The sequence below is a fragment of the Aulonocara stuartgranti genome, assembly GCF_965226115.1.
Source record: "Aulonocara stuartgranti genome assembly, chromosome: 10".
Classification (NCBI taxonomy): Eukaryota; Metazoa; Chordata; class Actinopteri; order Cichliformes; family Cichlidae; genus Aulonocara; species Aulonocara stuartgranti.
In genome coordinates this window covers 17151886-17175741 of record NC_138946.1, presented here as the reverse complement: position 1 = coordinate 17175741, position 23856 = coordinate 17151886, and the positions used below count along the sequence as shown (strand labels likewise).

Sequence of the window (23856 nt, the reverse complement as noted above, 5' to 3'; positions counted from 1 at the left end):
AAGGCAGCTGTGTTCAATCCCAAACTTTGATTTAAGGCCTATTAACCATTTAAATAATAATAATAATATCATAATATTTTGTTAGCATTTGTTTCAAATACCAATAAGTTAGAATCAATAAGCGATACATCCGCATGTTTCTCTCCTCAAGCACTACCATCATCATAAACTAAGTGTGACCAGTAAGTTCTTCAGCCATAAAGAGCAAAAGCCTTTATTTAAATATGGCTGATCTTCTCTTCAAAGTGATGTCATAGTCCACCTCTGTGCCACTGCCAGTGTTTTTTGAAAGCTCTCTGGAAGTCCCGTTCCAGACTAATTGCACTTGTGTATCTGCAATGTGTGCTGGATCCCCTACACTGTCCTGAAACAGCATGAGGTTGGAAGAAGAGTAATTTAGAGAGTATCCTTTGTAGTTACTGACAACTGTGTTCATGTTTCATATTAAAAAAAAACACCAGAATTTTCAGTGTGCTGAGAGCAGGTGCACAATGGCACGATCCAGTTGTTTGTGTCCTCAGACCCCACAGAAGGCAAAATTTTTGCGTTGACAGTTTGACTCTGGGATGAATTCACAGTGCCAAGCCCAGTAAAAAAGACATTAATATGTTTGGACACGGACACTGAAGACGCTTCCTCTGTAAGCTGTTTGGACCTGGTTCAAAGCCACAAATTTGAGGTCATATTAAAATTGTGGTAATTCGGGGAATTATCTAAAAACAGTCAGGCGTGGTTTTTGCTATTACAGGGTGGAGTTAATTCAGGGGAATTAAGCTGTAAAGTTATCATTATATCCCACTATATTCTCATTTTATAGGTTGTCCAATCTTGAAAAAAACTGATCAAAATACAAAGTATGTGCGCATGTATCCATGTGTACCCACTGCTCACCTGCAATCATGTCGTCCACAGTGCTCATCTTCAGCAACACCTGCTGGATGAGGCCAACCTCGGTGCTGGTCTGCAGGTTGCGCACACTCTTGCGGAGTATGGCTGTGAACATGCTCCAGATCTCCGCCTGGCACGTCACCTCGCAGTGGGAAAGCAGCTCCACCATGCAGCCGATGCTCTCTGCCTCCTGGATGATGAAGTTCATCTCCAGGTCAAACTCGCCGCCCACCAGCTTTAGGAGAAGAAGTGGGAAGGGGGAGAAGGGGGAGGGTTTGGGAAGGGAACAGACATAGAGCAGGAATTGGGGGGGAGGGTGGAGAGAGAGAACAAGAAGAGTGAATGATTTAGTGTAGCATTTAACCTTATGTCTGAAGGAGAGGTAAGCCTGGCATCTGATGGATGCTGATTGTGGTTGGGAAAGCATCTCTTCTGCCCGGGGCCTCATATGCTGCAACAAATAAACGTCCTTCATGTGAGCACACACACACACACACACACACACACACACACACACACACACACACACACACACACACACACACACACACACACAGATCGTCCTTCCTCTCCTTCCTCTCTTCCTCCAATTACTCTCAGAATACAGCAGGCATAAATATGCCCCTCTCTACCACCTCAGATGCACAACACCAATTGAACACATACAAAGTTAACGCACATGTCAGTCCCTCTCCTCTCTGATGGCATTAGTGTGAGGAGACCGCACTTTAAAAACTAAATGCAAATGATTTTCCGTCTCTTAATGGCTGGCAACTATAATTACTTGGATAAGTACAGCAACAACACGCTAGCACATTAACTAACACGCCACATGAACACAGCCATACCCACACAGTTCACCCTCAGCACGCTACGCTATCCAGGAAACGGTAGCCATAGCAACCAGCAAGCTATGAGAACACCACAGGGGTTATTAAATCAGATGGAAAAGAAACATGCAATAGATTATCAGAAGCTAGCAAGACAGCAAACAGGATAAACATTATGACTATTGTGGTGTTTACACGGCATGAGAGAATAAAACTAATCGATAAATCAAGGAGAGTCGGTCTGTTTCACAATGTGATTAAACTGGAGGGGCAGCAGGGCTGTGGTGTGCTGTCTGCAGTCAGGAGCGGGAAGACGCAGATAATGCTGGTGCTGTTCAATAAAGGGTTTATTTTCAATAATTCATTCTGCATGTGGTTAAACGACCCTTAAGCAAAAACTATTACAAGCTCAGCGGGGAATGTAAAGTTATACTCTGCGCACTCTTGCTATCTTTAAGAGATGATCACATAGCAATTTACAAACTGTGTTGTTTTTGGATCACTGTTAAAAAAAAATAAGTTTCACACACTTAGCTTCAAAATGAAACTTTTAAAGAACAAATACACAATAATATTCATCTGACAAATCAACAAATCTGTATTCGACAGCAGCTAAACACATCCCGGATGAATCAATACACCTTGTGAGACATTTAGATTCACTTCATTGTGTCCAGCACTGTTTTCCACCAAGAGTCTTCCTGGCAATTGTCTAAAACAAAAGGCAATCGTTTGTGTTCACTGACAAATAATACACCTCCTGTTGCAGATGAACCAAATGTTCTCAGCAAGAGAACTTATAGAGGATAGAGCAGATTATTGAAATGAAGGAATTAAATGCGTCTGGTTATTCCGGAGCATTCCCGGAGTTACTGCCGATGTGTTCATCGTAGTGTGTATGTGTGTGAATCTTAGCTCGAAAGCACTTAGATAGAAATGTGCGTGTGAATGGGTGACTCATACAAGTTGTATAGAGCGTTCTGAGTGCTCATGTAGAGTAGAAAAGCACTATGGAAGAACCAGTCCATTTACCTTAAAGCTGTTTATGAACAGCTCATCTTTGCCTCATTTGCTGCATATGAAATTTTATGTTTCAGCCTGTTACAGATAGGACATCTCTGTCCCTGGTATGAGCATCATAACCGCAGGGATGATGAGGGTTGAGCAATAAGTTAATTAACCTACTAGAATTCTAAAAAAAATAATTAATTGATTATCAAAGACAAGAAAACAATTCTGTTGGTAGAAGGGCTAACAAATAATCCAAGGACACAGAAGGGGAACTGAAGTTGTTGTAGTCACCACAATGTTGGTTCAACTTTCATTTTCATCATCAAAATGTTTGGTCGGTTTGAATATTACACGTACAGACGCATGAATCGATCAGCTAGGGACCAGAATCAACCAATTTCTATAATTCTCGGGCCTCATCTGTGACTGGCCAATCTCACATGTGCCCGATTACAAGCCAGTCTATTTCATGCGTGCATAGCAGCACAACCAAACACACACACACACAAACACACACACACACAGCCTAATGCTAACATGTCGTTAGCATGGTGGAAGCATCTCAGTGTGAGTAAAAACACAAACCTTTCCAAAACCCAATCAGACTCTTAACAGACCAAACCGAACTTGGATATTTTAAAGAAAAAAAACAACAAAGGAAAAGTGGCTAACGCTAAAGCTATCCAGAGCCTCGGTATGAGCAAAAGCTGAGCAAGAGGAAAATTATAGAGACAAGGGGAAAAAGTGCAAAGGGTCGATATCCTATTATCTGCTGACTTTATAAAAATACTGGAAAAATAATGCAAGTATCTGACATTTATTTTGTTATATAAATCTATTACCACTGCCTTTTTTCGGTAGGGTAAGCAAGAGACGATCCTACACTTAATGATTGATTTTATAATGAAAATAACATTTTACCATGAAGAAAAGTTTATTTTTGTCTGCTTATGCTGTCAGTTGTAGTTACAAAGCAAATAAGAATTTGGAAAAATAAATCAGTATCAGTGGATCTCATTTAGGCACACCAAGAAAACTTCAGAGCTTTTATAATTACAAGCAACTTTGCAAACAAGCATAGTCTTTGATTATGTCATCCTACTTTCCTACCTGTATAAATGTCATACCCAGCAATGTAAGCTCACCCTATGCTGGAATACCAATAAACACTCCACTACAGCAAACTTTAACACAGACAGGAGAAATGTGTGGGAAGAGAGCAGAGGAGTGACATGTAGTAAAAGACCAGCTGCTGGGGAATGGAACAAGGGACACGCTGCTGTCACCATTTATTAGTGCACAGATGTTTTGCTACCTAAACTGACAAAATCTGAGCAAGTACGCTTCAGTTTAACAGCCAGTAGTTACAGCACTGCAAAAGACTGTTATTAGAAAAAATAATAATAGTTGAAAGTCAAAATTTAGAAAACCTGACTTATGAATACATTTCAAACAAACAAACATCAAACAATGAACACGGATGTAACCCATTTGTCACCGAAGCTCCTGCAAACCTGGCTTTGATCTCACTTTAAAGAAAAATGACGCTGCCATATATAATATTGACATAAAAAAGGTGCGGCAATCATTAGCAACACCAACATTTGTCATGTGCTGCCCCATCCAATGACTTTCTGTGAGTCTCAGGCTCACAGAACTATAAGATTAAAGGTTGGTCCTTATCCATAATATCCATCATGCTTCTTTTCCCTTCCTTTTACAGACCTGCACCTTTTTCAATTCTTCAACACTTCCAAGTGTACAATCAGCATGTTACTTGCTCTTACCTCCCTCTCATTCCTGCCTCTTTCTTATTCTTCCCTATGTCTCTCCTCCCCCCTTTCAGTGATAAGAATTGATCCGCTGCACTCCGTGAATGCACAGATTAGAGTGGACCCCTGAATGAGGTATGGAATAAAAAGAGGAAGAATTAACTCATCCCACATTGAATTTCCCCTTCTCCTCTGAGGTTCCCAATTACAGAGCTCACTGGGGACCACTGTGTTGTATTACATCTATACAGCCTGTCCGTCTGAAGACGCTCAGTATTACATGTAATAGAGGCTTAAGGGGGGGAGGCGGCGTAATTATTTTTTTCTGCAGAAACCTGCTCACGGATACGGAGCAACTTGAACAGAGAAACGCATACATCCCCGGGCCAAACCTACACGTGTACAGCACAAGAATCTCGCTGTGCATACTGCTTCCCACCCGTGTGAGGAAGATCACACCAAGATGAGAGGGGTGATGCAAACGACTGCAACGAATTGAGTCTCGTGACAAACAATAAGGAGGGGGGAAAGCGCGAGTGCAGAAAGCGCAGTGGGAGAAATAGAAGTGTCTGAATAATTATTATTATGTCTGCTCTACCAGAAACAACATCTGGGGGGAAAGAAAAGAAAAACAACAACCTGGATGACACCGCCAAAAACCGCCTGAACCTCAAAACGTAAAAAGGAAGGAAAGTCAGACTGAAAAAGACTTCTTCAGTATAAAAATGTTCCAGTCAAAATTAATGTTCTCCATTTCATGAGACTTCAATAAATGTGATAGATGCCTGAGTCCATTATTTGCTGGAATGGGGTTTTTAATTGATGTATAAATAAACACGCCACCTAAATAGCAATAAGGCTCATCACAAACAGCCTGAGCACACTCGAGCGCACTCAAGCACCATCACCGCCTCCATCGTGCACAGCCACAAAAGATTCCTAATTAGTTTTATGAGGGAACATGATTCTTTTGCATAAAGACTCGTAACCTTCAATCTTTCTTTTCACCCCCGGTCCACGTGTCTACAGTGTCGGTTCCCACCCATAACGACAATGCCCTCACAAATCAATGAGCACGCACAAGAGGCCTTTACTACCCACCCTGGTGGGTAAAAGACACAAACCAGGGAGGGAGCCACATTGCTCCTCATGCATCACGATAAACAGGCATGGCAGTGCCACCCACTCGCTGACCTCACCGTCTTCCTGGCAACTGCTAGAAGACGTTTGCGTTGGCTCCATTACGGCAACGATTGCTCCCAGAGCACGCCGTCCAGGGCTGGATGTTCCATTCACATGCACGCACGCACGCACATACACAGAAAAAGAGAGCAAGGCAACCAGCTAGAGTTCACATTTGACAGGTAAACACTGGAATGCATATGAACAGAAGCCTACTTGTTATATGCCTACACTGTAGAGTACACTCTTCTGATCACTGAGCATGTGCTGTTTAACCTTGAAACATACTCAGCAGCAGTCTGAAATGTAAGAATATCTCCCACAGGGCTCATGACTGATGAGTAATCTCCTTATATTGTGGTGTATTTATGGGCTTGAGAAGTGTTTGTCTGCCAGACACCACTCGTTCTCACTTTTTCACTCTGTGACTGAGGTGATTATAAAAGTCAGTTATTCCTGCAATGTACCAGCTCTATAATTGTTCACTTATGTGTTGCCGTTTCACCCCCCCCCACTGCCCGAAACCACGCCCGTTCTCCCATTTCTATTGCTGTACTGTTTGGCCTTGCAGCACTGCTCATTCAGACCCCAACGGGAGCTGGCACTGGGAGCTTGGCATCATCCGTACTGTGTCAGGGAAGTGGGAGTTTCAAGAAGGCTGGGGTGGGGGTGGAGGGTGCCAGGACCGTCACACCACAAAGGGCTTATACGGGCAGGCTCCTTGGCCAGCCAAAACCAGCTCTCATAAGAGCTCGGTAAAACAAACAGTCCCTCTGTCCCTCCGAGCGGTTCTCGCCAGCAACACTGCTCACAGATAATCCAGAGCAGCTCCAAGGGTCATCGGCATTTTCAAGCTAAGACAGGTCAGAATTTCAAAAGCTTTAAGTAATAAAATAAATGACACCCTGGGGGCCCAGTATTGTTCATATTAAATGAGTTTAACATAATCAGGCCTTAAAGGGACACTTAACAGTATGAAGCCATTAATAATGTCGTTATCATTGAGTAACCAACTTAAATTGTGAAAAATAAACATTTTGTTATCTTAACGGCAATTATCTAGATGTTTTTGGCTACGATCTACTCATTTCTTGGACTACACAAGCTTTTGAGTCTCTTCCATCCATCCATCCATCCATTTTCATCCGCTTTGTCCGGGGCCGGGTCGCGGGGGCAGCAGCCTAAGCAAAGAGGCCCAGACCTCCCTCTCCCCAGCCACCTCCTCCAGCTTATCCGGGGGAATACCAAGGCGTTCCCAGGCCAGCCGAGAGATATAATCTCTCCAGCGTGTCCTGGGTCTGCCCCGGGGCCTCCTCCCGGTGGGACATGCCTGGAACACCTCACCCAGGAGGCGCCCAGGGGGCATCCTTGTCAGATGCCCGAACCACCTCAGCTGGCTCCTTTCGATGTGGAGCAGCAGCTGCTCTACTCTGAGCCCCTCCCGGATGGCCGAACTTCTCACCCTATCTCTAAGGGAGAGGCCAGCCACCCTTCGGAGGAAGCTCATTTCTGCCGCTTGTATCCGCGATCTCGTTCTTTCGGTCACTACCCACAGCTCGTGGCCATAGGTGAGGGTAGGGACGTAGATCGACCGGTAAATTGAGAGCTTCGCTTTTACACTCAGCTCCCTCTTCACCACGACGGACCGGTGCAGCGTCCGCATTACTGCAGCTGCAGCCCCAATCCGTCTGTCGATCTCCGGCTCCCTTCTCCCATCACTCGCGAACAAGACCCCGAGATACTTGAACTCCTCCACTTGGGGCAGGAACTCATCCCCGACCCGGAGTGGGCACTCCACCCTTTTCCGGCTGAGAACCATGGCCTCAGATTTGGAGGTGCTGATCCTCATTCCCGCTGCTTCACACTCGGCTGCGAACCGTTCCAGTGCGAGCTGGAGGCCCTCACCCGATGAAGCCAACAGAACCACATCATCTGCAAAAATCAGAGATGAGATTCTGAGGCCACCAAAGCGAAAGCCCTCCGCCACTTGGCTGCGCCTAGAAATCCTGTCCATAAAAATTATGAACAGAACCGGAGACAAAGGGCAGCCCTGGCGGAGCCCATCACCCACTGGGAACGAGTCTCTTAATCAGCGATATTACCTGCTAGCAGTCGCTCAATGTCATTCTGAGGTGCAGCTCATTTGACCAATGTGTAACTTTGGTGCCTTTTGAGAACAAATCACACTTTCCTATTTATAATAGTAAAAAATGAAACGTTACGCTGTATAAGTTTGGTCATTTTTATGGAGAGAAAATCATTACAGAGAGAATTTGTGGCTGTGTCTGTGAATCAACTGTATTCCTTGTAGATGCCACTCCTGCAGTCACTGATGTCATTGCTTCCAGGAATTTCGAGGCATCTTGGTAGTGCCAGATTTTGGCGGAGACATGTGAAATCAGCGGTGAATCACATGGGTCTGAGTCCGCCCCAGACCATTTTCCTGAATTTCCTACTCTCCTTGCCTGTTAACTCTCTCTGCAGTGTCCAATATGATGAAGGCCAAAAATAAAAATGAAAGTTTTTAAGGTTTTGTGTAAATGAAAATGAAACTTATGAGTAATCTAATGCAATGAAAGCAATTCATAAAATGCCCTGTTCTATTCAAGTGTCCTTGTAATGGGGAAATTATTCATCGGCAGCTTTTGACTGCTCATCTCCACACAGAGAGTATTTACTGCCAGATGGGGGCAGTATAGAAAATATGTGGTACAACCTCTTTCCGGGCTAGTCTTATCAGTCTGTCAGCCAGCCATGAAGAAGAATGAATAATGAATAACAATCATAACAAAGAGCTGAAGTGAGACCAAGTGTTAAAAACAATGATAAATATCTGCTGTAGCCACTGTCTGCACTTTTCTTACTGCATTTTTTTTTTTATCCTTGATGGTTTTTTCTTCGTGTCTCTGCCATTCTCTGTGAAACCTGCTGTCACATCCATTTTCAAGCCCACCTGTCAACCAATCAACATTCGACTGACCCACAGTGTCATCCACGTCAAGCAAAGTGCAGTTGGGATTTTGGATGACTGCATGGGAGCACGTTTGTGTTGGTTGAAAACCGCTTTCCGTGGGCTCGCTGTAGGCAAGAACTTGCACACGAATCGCGGCATAAATTAAGGATAAGACATAACAACGACACAGGAAACACATTTCTCGCCACTCTTAAACGAAAGCACCATTCAGGCATTAGTGATCTGACTTCTTCTGCCTCTGCTTATTCTTAGCTTGACATGAAAAGGTCTTGACGTGACATGAAGACAATAGCTATCTTACCACACGCCATTTTTTTTGTTAATGATTGTGCTTCATCATTTATAAGCACCTATTTACCGTTCATTTTTTTGTTACTTTCTAGTTCGTTTACAAATCCTTTTAATTAAAATTCTTATTTTATCACCTTAATTTAAGCCTTTAAACACAGCTATTCTGAGCATTAACTGAATGTGAAAATTCATCTCAGTAATTATTATTTAATCGAAAACAATCTCTCACAGACCCACCGCAGCCCATTATGTAGTGCTGTGATGGCACATCAAACAAGCGATTATGCTGGCTGATTACTACGACTGACTGTTGAATATTGGATAACTATCAAGGCCAAACCTGGCAAAAGAGGCACCTGTTGCTCATTATGGCTGTCAGAGAGATGACAGGTCAGGGAGGTGAGTGGACGGTCAATAGCCACCTCTTCTGCTTCTGCACATTCAATTGAGCCTTTGGAAATGGCATCATCAATATGCAACTTCAAAGCCCCCGGGAGTGTGCTGGAGAGGTGCGGCCATGTGTACGTGTGTGTTTATTTGGCGTGTGTGAGAGTGCGCGCATGTGTGAGTCATTACTCATTTGTGTCCCCTGAGTGAGTCGTGGCCATTCAAGCCCTTTGTGTGCAGAGTGAGAGGAGACGAGAGGCCCATCTAGACATGAGATCACAGATTATACACTTAACGCTTCGCCAAGAGGGCTCAACAGAGCGCAGGAGAGCAAAATTGAAGGAGAGCGAGGAAAAAAAGGGGAAAAAAAGGGGGAATCAGAGAGGGAGATGATGAGAGAAAAACAAACAACAGAGTGAATGGTGTGAACTGCAAAGGGGCAAGAGGAAGCGGCTTGCACTGAAGGGAAACAGTGATGAGAAAGAGTGCGTTTGTGAGAGCGAACGGGCGAGATGGAGCGAAAAAGAAAATGAGGGCGAGACAGCGGCCGAATGCTATTGTGCTTTTCTTATCAGGCCGGCAGAGCGATTTTATTGCCCGCAGCTTTACAATGAGCAGTTGAGGGTTTAGTGCTCCAGTGATGACCATAGCAAATCTCTGCAAAGATATGGATTACACTAGGGCTAAACTGGCCACTAAACACTCAATAATCCACATTCTGTATCCTGCATGACCTCATTTTCTGGAAAACTGCATTGATAAGAGCCTCAGTTAATTTTATCACTAGCGCAGATTCACAGGATAAACTTCTTCTTAATCTTGTTTTTTTATACCTTTAGGTTGAAAATATATGAGGGGCCCAACGGTGGTTGGAGGAGACAGGCATATTTCCAACAACATATTCTAAAAAAAAGTTGATTAATGGATTGCACTATGAGAGAGAATGAGATTTGATTAATTCTATAAGTGATTAACTACTAATGGTAGTGTTTTGGATATGTAATCAGACAACAGTGTGATATAAAATGTAATATTTTTTTTAAAAAGGGGGTTATTTTTTGAAAAATATATAGCTAACCAGGACCAATACAGTCAAATAGAATAAACAAAAATATAATTAATGTGTAAACAATCAAAATAAATGGCAAAAAAAATGATAGTTGGCATTTTAATCCAGTTTCAGCTGCAACAGGATCCAGCCTCCTCCACCCCCCCACCCCCACCCCCCAGAGAAAACAGCATGATAAAAAGTAGAAGAAGAAGAAAGAAAAGAGGATGAGATGTTGAAATAAAAAGGGCAATGCATGTGTCTCTCCCTCTTCCTCTGTGATTGTGATTAACAATGACATGTTGACTGACTGGAGCCTCTAGACACATAGGGAGGAGGGGATAGCCTCCAAGACTGCATTTCCCATGGGCCTTTGTAACAGCGTCTGCACAGATGGCAGATGGGATGAGAAACTCATGAAGCCTCATTCAAAACAACAGTCAGCACACACACACGTACACGCACACACACCCAGTGAGTCAGCAAAATAAACATGATCAGCCATGAGTGTGTGGAATATCTAAAGGCTGTTATGCATAAAGTGTAGGGCTTTCACTTCAAGCTTTGGAGTGCGATGAAGAGAGAGAAGTGAAGATAACTGCAGAAATGTCAGACACACGCACACACCAGATACTGCAAGAATTACATAAATCCACACTAGGGGGGTGGATATATGGGTGGTTTGGACCAGTAAAAACTGGTGAGGTCACCCTGTGATCAGCGTAGCTATTTTTAAGGTCACAAATATAAAAAGAAAAAAAAAAATCAAAGACGCAGGCATGTGGGATGAGTCGGAGATGCAGGACAAAAACAAAAGAGTGGCAGTAAAGCCTGTGCAAAGAAATGAAGATGACAGCATTCGCCAAAACCAGACGATAAGTTGACGGCATGAAAATCTGCCATAACTACACAAACTGGTACTGTACACTAAGCGGATGTGCAGTATTTATACTTATATACTTAAAGTTCACCACATCAGTTGTGACTGAAATAACTACTTAAAGGACTGCCAAGCCACAGCCATTAATGGGCCTGAAACAATGAATCCTACTGACATGATTCCCTTCCTCTCCCTCCGTCCAGGCTGACAGGTGCACTTTCGGTTTTGGACTGTAATGCTTTAAAAGCTTCTAGACAGCTTGACTCATAAACGTTCCCATTTTTCTAAGGAGGAAATAACTTTGATCGTCTATAACTGATTTTAAGAGTCAGATTTTTTTTATTTTCTTGAACAGTTTACGGAAATTTAGTCTGCATATGAATGAGAATGACGGATGCAGGATTTCTAAGACCCCAAACTCTTTTTACTTTAAGATTTTTATTTATCAGCATTTATTGGCAAATAGCCAATATGGACCGATATGTCAGCTGGGCCAATATATATCTATTGGTCAAGTTCTAATGAAAATAAAGCATAACCAAAATTTTAGGTATGGGAAGCTTTCTGGTTCCTTTTGCATTCTGTTTGTAGTCCTGTAATCCATGCAGGTAAACAGTGCGTGTTAATATGCTAACCTGAAAATGGTGATGGACAGAGAAATAAAAATGTGTGGTAGACATCACTATGGACGTACTGCTACTAGGCATGGTATAGTATATCCTCACATAGACTCAACACTCTCATTTTATAAATAAATAAATAAACAAAAAAACTACAGCATCTCTTTAGGAGCTGACACAAAATGACATGTTTTCAACCAGCCACTCAAAAACTGCATTGAAGCTAATGTGGCAACAGAGCACCATCTTTCATCTTCCACCAATACATGTGAGTATACATCTATAAGAAAACAACAAAAAGCATCGGGGAGCTTTAAACATCTCATAGAACTTGCCACACAAAATGCACTTTCTTAATACGCACTTTGCGTTTTCCCCGAAGAAGAGTGCAGATGGCCGTTTATTACAAGCTGATACGTCAGCCACATACAGCAGCTCCATGCAGCAACATCAACACTGTTCTCATCCCTCTCACTTTTTTTCCCTCTCACACATAAGCCATCCAATCACAGGTCTGACACACAGAAAACCGGAGAAAATAAACTGGGCTTAACGTCTGATTGAGAGTGCTTATCCGACGCGCTTATCATGGGCCAGGGCTTGTAAGATTTCATGTTTCCCCAAACGATTTGCTCGTTTCTCACTTATCATGTTTCCCACTTGTAGTAGTAAACACGGGCCACATTTGGTTTGAATAAGGCAAATACGAATGTATTTATAGGCGTGTTTTTTTGTGTGTGTTGCATTAATGTATGCAATAACTTTGAGCCATAATGCACCAAATTAAAAATTAGGTATTCAGTCCTTGTACCATTTCAGGACTTAATTTGGGTAAAGCCCTGTATGCATAAATATTTAGGCCCATGGGCAAAGAAGGCTTGTTTCCCATCAGTTAGTGTAATCCTGTCAAGGGTGCTGTGTGGGTAAGGTGACGAATTCCAATCAAGCATGTGCTGCCTCCAATTAAGCAAATAAGTGAAAGCTCTACATTTGCATTACATAAAAAAGAAATGCATTTAAAAAAAACAAAACAACTGCATTTTGGTTCTCAGTGCCAGGAGCTGTACCCTGGGCACGTTTTCCACAAAAATAAGCATGAATGTGCGTCTGTACATGCATCAAAGAGAAGCAAAGCTATTGAGCACTCCCATGTACCGGCTTGTCTGTTTCTATTAGCACCGCCAGCAACCAAAGAGGGAGAGCTGCATAAAAGAGGAGTGAGAAAAGGCAAGATAAGACAGTAATACCTGCTGAGATGTGTTTCTTATGACAGCCACTACAAAGTCTCCAGTTCGCTGCAGACCAGTTCAGTGTGCCTTTTCCCGCTTCCTGACTCAAACCTTATCAAGTGCTAGCTTAAAACATACTGTGCACACACGCAGACAAGTGAGCGCAAACACTCGGACGCCGCTGTTAAAGTCGGCCAAAGCCAGCACACATACTCAGCATTCACAGGGCTAAAGGCCTTTAAACAATTCATTGCAAAATGTCTTGTAGGTCTTAGTCATTCGCACTCTCGCTTGATTCGTCACCAACACACAGCAGTAGCAGCAATTCACATGAATGACAGCATGAGTAAACACAAAGAAAAGAGAAAAGAGAGAGAGAAGGGAGGAGATAACTGGAAGAGAACTGCAGGGATGCGGAGAGTCTTCCCAAAATAATCCAATAATAATGAGCCACCATTTCATTAGCATTTGAGTAGCTTGTAAAAGAAAAAAAAAGATTTTTCAGAAGTCTGTTTACTGGAGCAGAAGTGAAGGGAAAAAGAGCTTTTAACAGAAGAAGAGATCAAGAGTGGAAAGGGAGATGGAAATAAAGTGAGGTCAGATGTCACCAACAGGGCAGAAAGGAAAAACTGCAGAAAGAGTAACAGTGTGAATGTTTGCTTGGGGGAAATGACAGATAAAGAGAGAAGACGGACAGATACAGCGGACTCTTTTCAGCACAGCGGACAGCTCCTGCTCTCTCTGCTGACAGATACACTGACTAAGAGAAGCTGCATTGGAAATCCTTCATTTGGGCGGAAAAAGTCATTGACAAACAGCTGAAGCTGCAACTGCACTAATTGCTGTATTAATACCACCAGGATCTTTTCAAGGTCTAAGAGTGCGTGGCGGCAAAATACGACCAAAGATGCGAAAGCCCCGCTCTTTGCAGGAGCCCCCGCAGCAGAGCAGAGCCATACTCAGCACGGCTGATATTATATTCAGGGGGAAAAAAATCCAGGTCAGAAAGATGTGCACGTACGCACACACACACTGCAGGGATTGGAGGATTGCAGCCAAGTGATCGCAAAGCTGACTTCATCCAACTGCAGTTTAAAATGTCTGCCACCTGATTGGCTAAAGAGGCTTAGTAACGGATCTTGCAATAAGCCTTGTCACATGCTATTGGGTAACAAACAAAAACAAAACAAAAAAAAACTTTTTTTTGCTCTTTCGTGTTATAGATCACGCCCTGATACTCTTTCACAAACACATTATTAAAAACCACGTTTCCGATTCAAAAAGCTATAAAAACATCACACTGAAATGATGCAGTACTGAGTAGTAAGTATAGCAGTAACAGTAGCTCAGACTTTTGATTAAAGTTAGGCACAGCTCGTTTGGCTGTTTATCAGTGGGATCTTTAAAAAATGCTTTTTTAAGTTTATGTAATAAATTTGAAGATTAGGAAAGCCTGAGCGCCAATGAAAGTTTGAGATTTTTGGATTTTCTTCCAATAAAAGCCTGCTGCATGGTGCTACTTTTTTAATTTATTTATTTTAGCCAGGGAATTAAAAAAAGGAGTTGGATATATAAAATTAAAATGCATGTGCATCCCCTACATAAAACCATTTATCATAGAAATCTGAAAGCATGTGCTTGAGACTGACAGCGCTGAACTGCTAGAACCGTGCCTCTCAGCTAAAATAATAAGCCGATGCACTTTCTCATGAATAAATTTACATCTTTCTTTATACAACACAATTCAGTCGATGGCCTTTTCAGTTCAGTTTGCTCTTGTTGTTCGGTTGATCCCTTTCATCTAGTGTTAACTGGGTCCTGGACCCAGGAATAAATAAGTAGGACGCAAAGAAAAAATAAAAAAGTGGTATAGTCATATCGTGCTATTGTTGGGTGCGGCAGCCACCCTCAGCAACATATCCTTTCTACAAAGACGTGTATGAAGTCAAACAGCTGCACTTTAAATCTATAGTGTAGTCGTCTCTAACCATTTGCTTGGCAAGTGGCAGGTTGCTCGTTCGATTCCAGCCATAGACGCAAATCCTTTTGGGATTGTGTCAGAAAGGGCATCTGGAGTAAAAGCTCTGCCAAATCAAACACGCATCATCACCTGCTGTGGCAACCCCATGTGACAATGGAGCAGCCAATGACACTTTATTCTGTACTGAAGGAACTGACTATACAATTTTAATAACTTAGTGTGTGTCTTTCAAGCGTAGCCTCCAGAGTGGCGTCATCTGAGAAATTCGAGGTTCGTAGTCGTTCCGATTTCTTCTACGCTGGTTGTGTTTTTATTTACTTTTGTGATAAAGCTGCAAAACTGTGACACCATAAGGACTGCTCTCCACTTAATGCCACGAGAGAGGTGAAAAGCTTGTCATGTTCATAGAAAATATCAGATCAAGTATTTTAAGTGAACTGTAATCAAGAGGCAGCACCAGAATGTAAACTGACTTTTAAGCTAATCAAGTTAATGATGGCAATTAAGGCAATCGGCTGCCTTTTGAGCTGCTTGTTTTTGTAAAAGAAATGTTTTTTCACAGAATGGCAACAGCGTTAGCTTCATCATTTCTGGAAAGTACAGATCGATAAATAAATATGCCAGAGTCACCACGTGCTGCACTTAGCTTTGCTCATTTAACACCTGAAACCAAAGGAATGAATGAACACGGGTGTAACTTCTTCATACACTCTGGAGACAACCTAAGAGCTGCAGTAAGGAAGCACTGCCTGGGCCTTTTACCAGAACACAACTTTTATGATTTATGTGTTAAGGCCAAAAAAATAAAAAATAAAATAAAATGCCTGGAAGTCACGAGTGGGAGAGCGAAAAAGTATCTAAAGTAGAAAGGCTCAAAGAGAGAAAAAATAGAAAGGGCCAAGGAGAGAAGTGAAATCAAGGACATGTTCTCACCGTGGGAAGGACTGCATCAAACAAATGAGAGATGCTGCTGAAGCCGGGTGAAGGCATTAGTTAAACCGTGACGTGCTGAAGTGGAACTTTAAGGACCCTTCTTTCAGCATTTTTCTCCTCTTCCACTTGGAAACAGCAGATTCTGTCTAGGAACTGATGTAACTTAATTTCTCTTTTCAGTTTTTCCTCAAGACAGGAAGTAACAAGGGCATGCTTGTGCGTTATGTCATGGGAGCCTCAGAAGGAAGCACTCGAGGCTTGCGTTCTGTACTTTAACAAGGCCTTTCGCAACTTGTCTCCTGATTTCACTCAAAATGTGATAATTTCAAAGCTGAGAGGAAGTGAAGTCCTACAGGGCATCCAGCGTGTTGCTTACACCTCACTGGGTGTAAGTCACTATGTGCTCCTTGTTCTTTCTCAGCCTCCGCAAGGAATGATTGATCAGAGCAACTTGTTTGCAGTATGCAAGTAGTCTGGCGTTTTATATGTGCAAGTGTGTTTCTTCTTGGCTCCATATTCAGTTATGTGATGATTGCCTTTTTACGGAATGCGTTTGAGTGTGTGCGTCTTTGTGTGTCTGTGAGATGAGGCCGCTGTAGACTAGCTGATGTTAAGTTCAAAGATCACTAGATAAGACCCAGCAGACCTGCCTCGCATCAAGCTGGTGGCAATTCAGGATCGCTAATCTGTTTGCTTGGTTTGGTTTGTCGTGCATGCACTACATCAGATAGGATGTGTGCATGCACAGTGTGTGTGTGTGAGTACTCACACACAAACGCATGCCTCCGTGCATGTTCGCCATCAGCTGAAACAATGGAGAGTACTGTTCCATTGAACCGCAGTTGATGGAGGATAAGAGCGGGAGCAAGCAGCTCCAGTGGGTCTCAGTAATCCATCATCATAAGACACAGTCAGGAATGACACACTCAAATGCGCGCGCACACAAAATACGGCTGAGGGGTTAGCGGACCATGATGTACTTTGCGTTATTGTACAAAAAAAAAAAAAGATCACACACAGTGTGCACACACACCCACACACCCAAGACAATCAAAAGTCAAGCCAGACAATTACAAAACTGAACACAAAGAAGCCAAATTTGCTGAAGCCAAACTCGGCTCTGACGTATTTCATTATATAATTATTCTCTAACAATTCCAAAATGTGCTTTTTAATAAAAGACGGCCAAAAGAATGAGCTCAGGCCTCAACTACACATCTGTTGTGGTGCTGTACCAGTACAGGCCTGTCCATCAGCTTTACTTCAGACTCGTCCTCCACGCTGGACAGTGGTGAACATGAGGCGTTTGAAGTAAAACAAAAACAGCGGTAAGAGAGAAGCAGTTGTCAGAAGCTCGTGCTTTGGAAATAAAACCTTGAAAGACAACCAATTGAAGTTTGTGCTGGTGTTGATCATTTTAGATTCAAATCAAGTCAGTTTTGGCCAGTTCTTTTTTTTACATAAACCATGTTTTCAAGTCATCTCCTTCTGTCCTTTGCATTATTTGCATGCCTTTAGGGGATTTAATACATTAATACTTTATCTCTCATAGCTTCAATTTATCTGATGACTTCTGTTTTGGTGCATGCCATCATCCTGGAGGAGATTTTCTTGGATGCTATTAGATAACTAATGGATGTGTGAGCAAGCTAGAAAGACCTAATCAAAAGACTTAACTTTGAGACGTAAAGAAGGGCAACTAGAACCCAAAAATATAAGCTGGAGTTACATTTAAAAACATCTAAAAACTACATACGCAACAACGTTTATGAAAAAAACTTGTGGTATTAAGTTAACCAGAAATGCCTTCCTTACACACAAAATGTACTCAAAATTTAACAATTTTTACCTTGGAAACCAATTACAAAACCACTATTTAAGTCATTTTTTTACTCTATTTAGTAATATTTACATAACAAGTCATCCACCACTACACATATGGATTTGTTTATTAGTAAACAAATCGAGGAAAGTAATTAATAAATGTCTCACTGTAGCTGCCATTAGGTTAGGTATTAGTGGCCGATATCCAACTCCCGATTCCAGTCTAACTACAATGAAATAATATTAAGCTTTCAAAATTATAACTGCACGTACACGAAATGTTTAAGTGTCGGTTATGATAAAGTTACAAAAATATAAAAACCCAGATAATGATCTCATGAATGTCAAATTCACTCACACACACAAACTATTTCCAATCAAAAGGTCATATCAACACAAAATCCATTCTCAAATATCACAGAGCCATGCCAGCATGCACGCTCTCTTTGCCAAGAAGGCCTCACACTTGAAATAAGAGAGTAAACACACGGAAAGATTAGGATTTTTAGAAAAGAAAAAAAGAAAGACTGCAGTGACTAAAATTATGTCATGGGAGGAATAACTCCTGGCAGGAGTCAGCAGTGACATTCAAATACAGACATCTCATGAATCATTTGTAGCAGCTTTGGAGATAAACATTTCAGTGCAATTCCAGTTCCTTAGGCAAGCAACAAAATCACATTTTAGGTACCCATCCATCCATCTATCTGACTATCTATGCACACACACACACACACACACACACACACTCTCACAAATCGATGTCTGTATGATTCTTGTCAGCAATGCCAGATTTTTCATTTAGGTCACTGTGCAACTGGGAATGAAACAATTTCCATGCGTGACCCCCACGGTACAATGCACAGGGTGAGACTCAGCCATCTATTGAATCCATACATTAACTTGATTATAAGAGCCTCCATCTCTGCACTCAGATAAAATAATCCAACCCTTACCCTGAGCTGACCGCATTCAGAGCTTGAATGTGGCGAGTGCAGGGTAAGGGGTCAGTGGATATAGAGGGGTGGGTTGGTGAGGCACAGGGGCTTTTGGAGGTTAGTACAGTGAGTCACCAACACTGTCAGATATTGGCTTCAAAATGATTTCTTGTACCTCTCTCCTCGAGGGTTTCCGAGTGTGAAAGTGCCTGAAGGAGGGGTGAGGATAAACCATGACATAGTGCTACAGGATCATGGTTGTCCTGCTGGTATCAGAAACGAACATTTCTACATGTGGTTACGTCTTATTTGAATAACTGGTTTGTGTCATTTTACTCATAAATACCAAAAACTTATAAATGTCAACTATAACATAAATGTTTTTTTTCTCTCCAATATTTATTTGTACAACTAGTCAGAGTTAATTTAATTCAACCAGTACATGCCAGTGCTTCAGTATTGTTTACTTCATGATGTTAGTTGTTGGCTGGTTACTAGGCAACATCTTGATGTCATAATATATCATGGATTATTTAAGTTTTGGGGATAATTAATGAGATGACACTGTTATGGAATTAAAATGATACAACACAAGATGTTACAGGTGCATAAACGCTACAAACAGGTCTCTTTAGCCTATTGGGAAATGGTTGCTAGGCAACATGATGACGTTTCTTCAGTGCCTGAACTTAATTTCATTATAAAAGAAATGTGTAAACTTTACAATTCCTCCAAATTGCATTAAGCTGCAGGATCATCTTCTCTCCCTGAAACAATTGAAAATAAAGTGCTCTTTAACTATAAATAATTAATTGTAAACAGTTAGTTATAAATAATTCACTGGAAATGAGCCGCTCTACAGCCACCTTTATGTGACATATTTTACCTTCCCAAACAAAAGCAATTGCAACAGATTTATATAACAATGTCAGGTTTTTAAATCATTTCCCAGCATGTTTACGGGACATTGGTGCTTTTCTCCTTGTAATTGCATTGATGCTTTGCTCATACTGAGGCTGCTAGCTAGTTCTGTGTTCCTTCTAGCTTTAGCTTTGACCATTTTCCCTTTGCTAGCTTCTTTAAAGTGTTCATATATAGTTGTGTGAAGGTGATTTGAGTGACTGGGTTTATTGTTAGGAGTATTTTCATGACGGTGGTCCTCCCATGGTTTACTTTGGCAAACTTTACGAGGCGCTTCAATGCTAATTACATGTTGTGTGGCTGTGAGTGTTTGTCTGAAACCAAATTTCTGCTGAAAAATAAATAAATAAAATGGCACACCCAGCTTAGTTGAAAACTGGCTTTTATTTTCTCAGGTTAAAACAAATGAGTGATTTTTTAAATGCATTTTCTACACATATTTGATTTAAGTCACAAAACAGTTTTTTTCTTTTTATATGCTTTGTAAAAGGTCTTATGACAGCACAGCTTTTTTTTAAATGTGATAATTTAGCACTTTACCATCACAAACACTACTCCACATGCTGTTAAGAGTTTCAGTGGATTTTGAGCCTTTTGTGACATGGTTTATTTTTCCTCAATTACTATGAAATAGGTTTAGGAATGTCACACAGATGCTTCTAGCTAAGGGCAGGATGGGCTTTACAAACATCTTGTTCTCCATCAATCATTAGTTCTTTTCTTCCATCCTATGGAGAAATACCGAAACATCAGCACCTTTTCAACTTTTGGTTGGTGGGCAAATACAGAGGTCAGGCAAAACAGGCCACACTGTCATGAAGCGTTTCCAAAGGTGTTCAATTAAGTCTGTTAAATTCAAAGATGTACTAGGTTTTGCATCTTTTCTGACTGGCTGCTGGGCACCGAGAGTGAGCCTGCCACTGTCTTTGTGTTTTAACTTTTTAATTAGATGTGTGCTATATATATTATCTGTAATATTCTTGTGTACTTGTATGGAATAACTGCCTCAAATGAGCAGCATAACAACAAAAATAAGCTCTTTATCTAATGAGCAGTCTAAGAAAAGCCATTATTTATACTTACATGTAAACTGGAGGAGTAGACTTTCAGTGAAGCGATGACATTTTTTTTTTTAACTTTACCCACTGACTATATTTTATCCTGCTTTTAATGCAAATACTGCAAGAGCATTGATTATAGCAGCATTTGTGATCTAACACACATATACACCCTGATATGCTTCAGAGGGTTTGTTTTGCATGTGCTTACAGTTTCTCTGTTCCAGGGAATAAATGGAGTGAGGCTGATTTTTGCAGTAACTGCTGTTTTTGAGGCTGAGGTTATTATAGTTAACTAAAACTAACTGAAATGATTTTTTGAATTTGGAAAAACACAAAAAAAAATCCTTAGTTTTAGTTTTTATTAGTTTGGTAAAAATGTTACAACCTGTCTGATGAGGCACTGATTTCAAGACATTCTGTGTTTTTATTGCAATACCTAAATTTTGACTCTGACACTGATGACTAATAAAACCTCATCTAAAATAAGGAAATCAACAGGAAAATCAACTCTGGATTAAAAGCAAAAATTCAGAAACCAAACTGATTTAAAAACAACCAGTCAAAATGAAATCTAATATATGTATAGCTGGTTTTTGGGTCATTGCAATTATTTTGTTAGAGCTACAAACGAAAAAACTAAATACAAAACAAGGAAAAAACAAAAACAAAAAACAGGTCGACAGGTTACTAGTCGGCTACTATAATTTCCGGTATTGGCTTTTCCACGTTTCCACCTAATACAGTATTTCTAGCTGCCCACGCTAACATAGATGACTAGAAAGGTGCTAGATCCAAACATCAGTCAATAAACTTTTGTACCAGATGGTTACTAGATGTAAAACAAAGTAAGTTCTTACACATTCCCACCCAGAAGAACAGGCTTCAATGGCCCTGGCTTAATACAGACTAGTTGAACTCTGCTACAGGTGATGTAGCAGTCCTCTCACTATAAACGACTTCAAACCCGGCATATAGGCTTGCACAGGAAACAACACTGCAGCAACCGTCTTTGTGTTTGTCGTCGTGTTGGCACATTTACAACTGACACCACAGCCAAAGCTGCCGCAAAATGATTCTCCTCGTAAGTCCAGTTGATCCTACACCTCAATGGACACAGAACAGCTGATTAAGAGGGTCGATCGTGTAAATATACGCTCCACGTAGCACCTACTCCAAGCACCTGCACTGGAAAGACCCCACATGTAAGATTTGTCATGGCCCGAAATGCTTTCTTATCAGTTGTCGACACTACTGACTGATATCCAGCCCACCTACACAATGTTATTGCCAAATAAGGACTCTACAGTAGATTATGATACTGTTCTTATTTCCCTTGATGATATGAACCACGGCTCACACTCCTAACTTCATTTTGTGAGCCAAAACCAGCGCTGCTACGCTAACGGCATCACCTCCACAAAAAAGGAAGACACACACAAAAAAAAAGCATACAGTGTCACTGTGGCCTGGGTAACTAGTGTTCTTATTCTTACTTAGGAAAAAAACAACAAGTTTTAAGTCTAATATATATACACTATTTCAAGTCTATGTCATGTGGTGGCCATGTCGTCCTGATATGTTCTTCACTCACTGTGTAACAGGGTGGAAAGCAAAAAGCAGACAATGATTTGCTGTGATGCAGAGCAGAACTACTAACCAGTGTAATGTGGTGTTAAATGACAACTTCTGACACCGTTTTCAGGCTGTAGGGGATGCACGAACATACCTCAGAGATCCTAGATATCTAATATAGAATACTAAAATTACACACACACACACACTACAAACTTGGCTATAATCAACCGTCGGCCACTGCAATATGCAGCATGATGAATAGGTACACAGTTAGCTATACTTCCAGTAAGGCAAGTGTGTGTGTGTTTAGAGCCAAGGGAGTGAGGCGAAGTAGGCCAGCATGAATATAAAATCACCCCTGCCAGGGAATGATGTGGGCTACAAAAAGGAAGAGAGCAGAGAGTGTGTGTGTGTGTGTGTGTGTGTGTGTGTGTGTGTGTGTGTGTGTGTGTGTGTGTTGCCAGAGAAAATGTGCAGATGAAGGTGTAGGAAACTAAAGCAGGGGTTCTGTAGGAACACTCATTTCTCCTCTTTCTGGGATGTTGGGGGCGCACCCTCGCCGGCACACAAAAACCAGGTAAATCAAACAAAGCAGCTTGTTATAATTTTGGAGATTACTGCATTGTCATTGTGCCAGATGTAAATGCACGCACACACACGCATACACCGATGCAAAACAAACAAGATTCTCAACAGTGTTTTTGATCCAAATGTTTTGTATTAAGATGACATAGGAATTATATTGTTATGGCCCCTCCCATCTCACTACAATCACACGCAGACAATGCACACTTTTGGGGGAGAAAAAAAAAACACACACACACACACAAAAAAAAAAACAAAAAACACAATAGAGGCAGACACAAAAGCATGAAGCAGCCAGACACACAGACACAATGGTGTTGAAGCAAGGAGCACAGCAGAGGACAACCAGAACAATCGAGAACATATGCTTCCTGGAGCTCTTAATGTGAAGCTGTGAAAATGAATTATGCATTAGGCCAGAGAAAAAAAGCTGATATTAAATTAATCAATTAATATTTTATATCTTAAGGAATTTAAGAGAAATCTCAAAGTCCAGCTGGTTACACTTTTACAAATGCAAAGGGACGAGTTGGTTATCTTTGGTTAAGTACTTTACACAGTATTAATATGCGGACCTTACTTCTATTCACGGATACTTTTGATGCAGCGAATTACTAACAGGGCTGAGTGTTTCAGGTTTCAGGTCACATTTACGCCTAAACTAATAACACACAAACAGCTGCCCTTTTAATGTCTTTATTGAAAACCTTGGGTCGTCAATCACAGCGCAGACTGGAAAAAGTAACTGAACCTCTGTGCTAATGACTTTGCTAATGATGCGAATCATGTGTTGAATCACATTTTAGATTTGCTGAAGTGTACTCAGTGTTCAGTCCTTAACTTAACAAATCTCATATTAGCATATTGAGGCATTAAAAAAAATCAATAAAAGTTGAATTATTTATGAGTGGTAATTATAACAAATT

General features: G+C 41.3%; 1 protein-coding gene across 15 annotated transcripts in view; it reads right to left on the bottom strand.

The window, feature by feature from the left end:
• The window catches only part of nbeaa (neurobeachin a), a 99121-nt gene that overhangs the window by 67567 nt on the left and 7698 nt on the right, over positions 1-23856 (bottom strand). For all 15 annotated transcript variants that reach the window (XM_082548513.1, XM_082548520.1, XM_082548522.1 and 12 more), the window contains exon 2: positions 892-1123. In XM_082548513.1, the coding sequence (XP_082404639.1) occupies positions 892-1123 (232 nt within the window). The remainder of the gene's footprint in view (positions 1-891; positions 1124-23856) is intronic.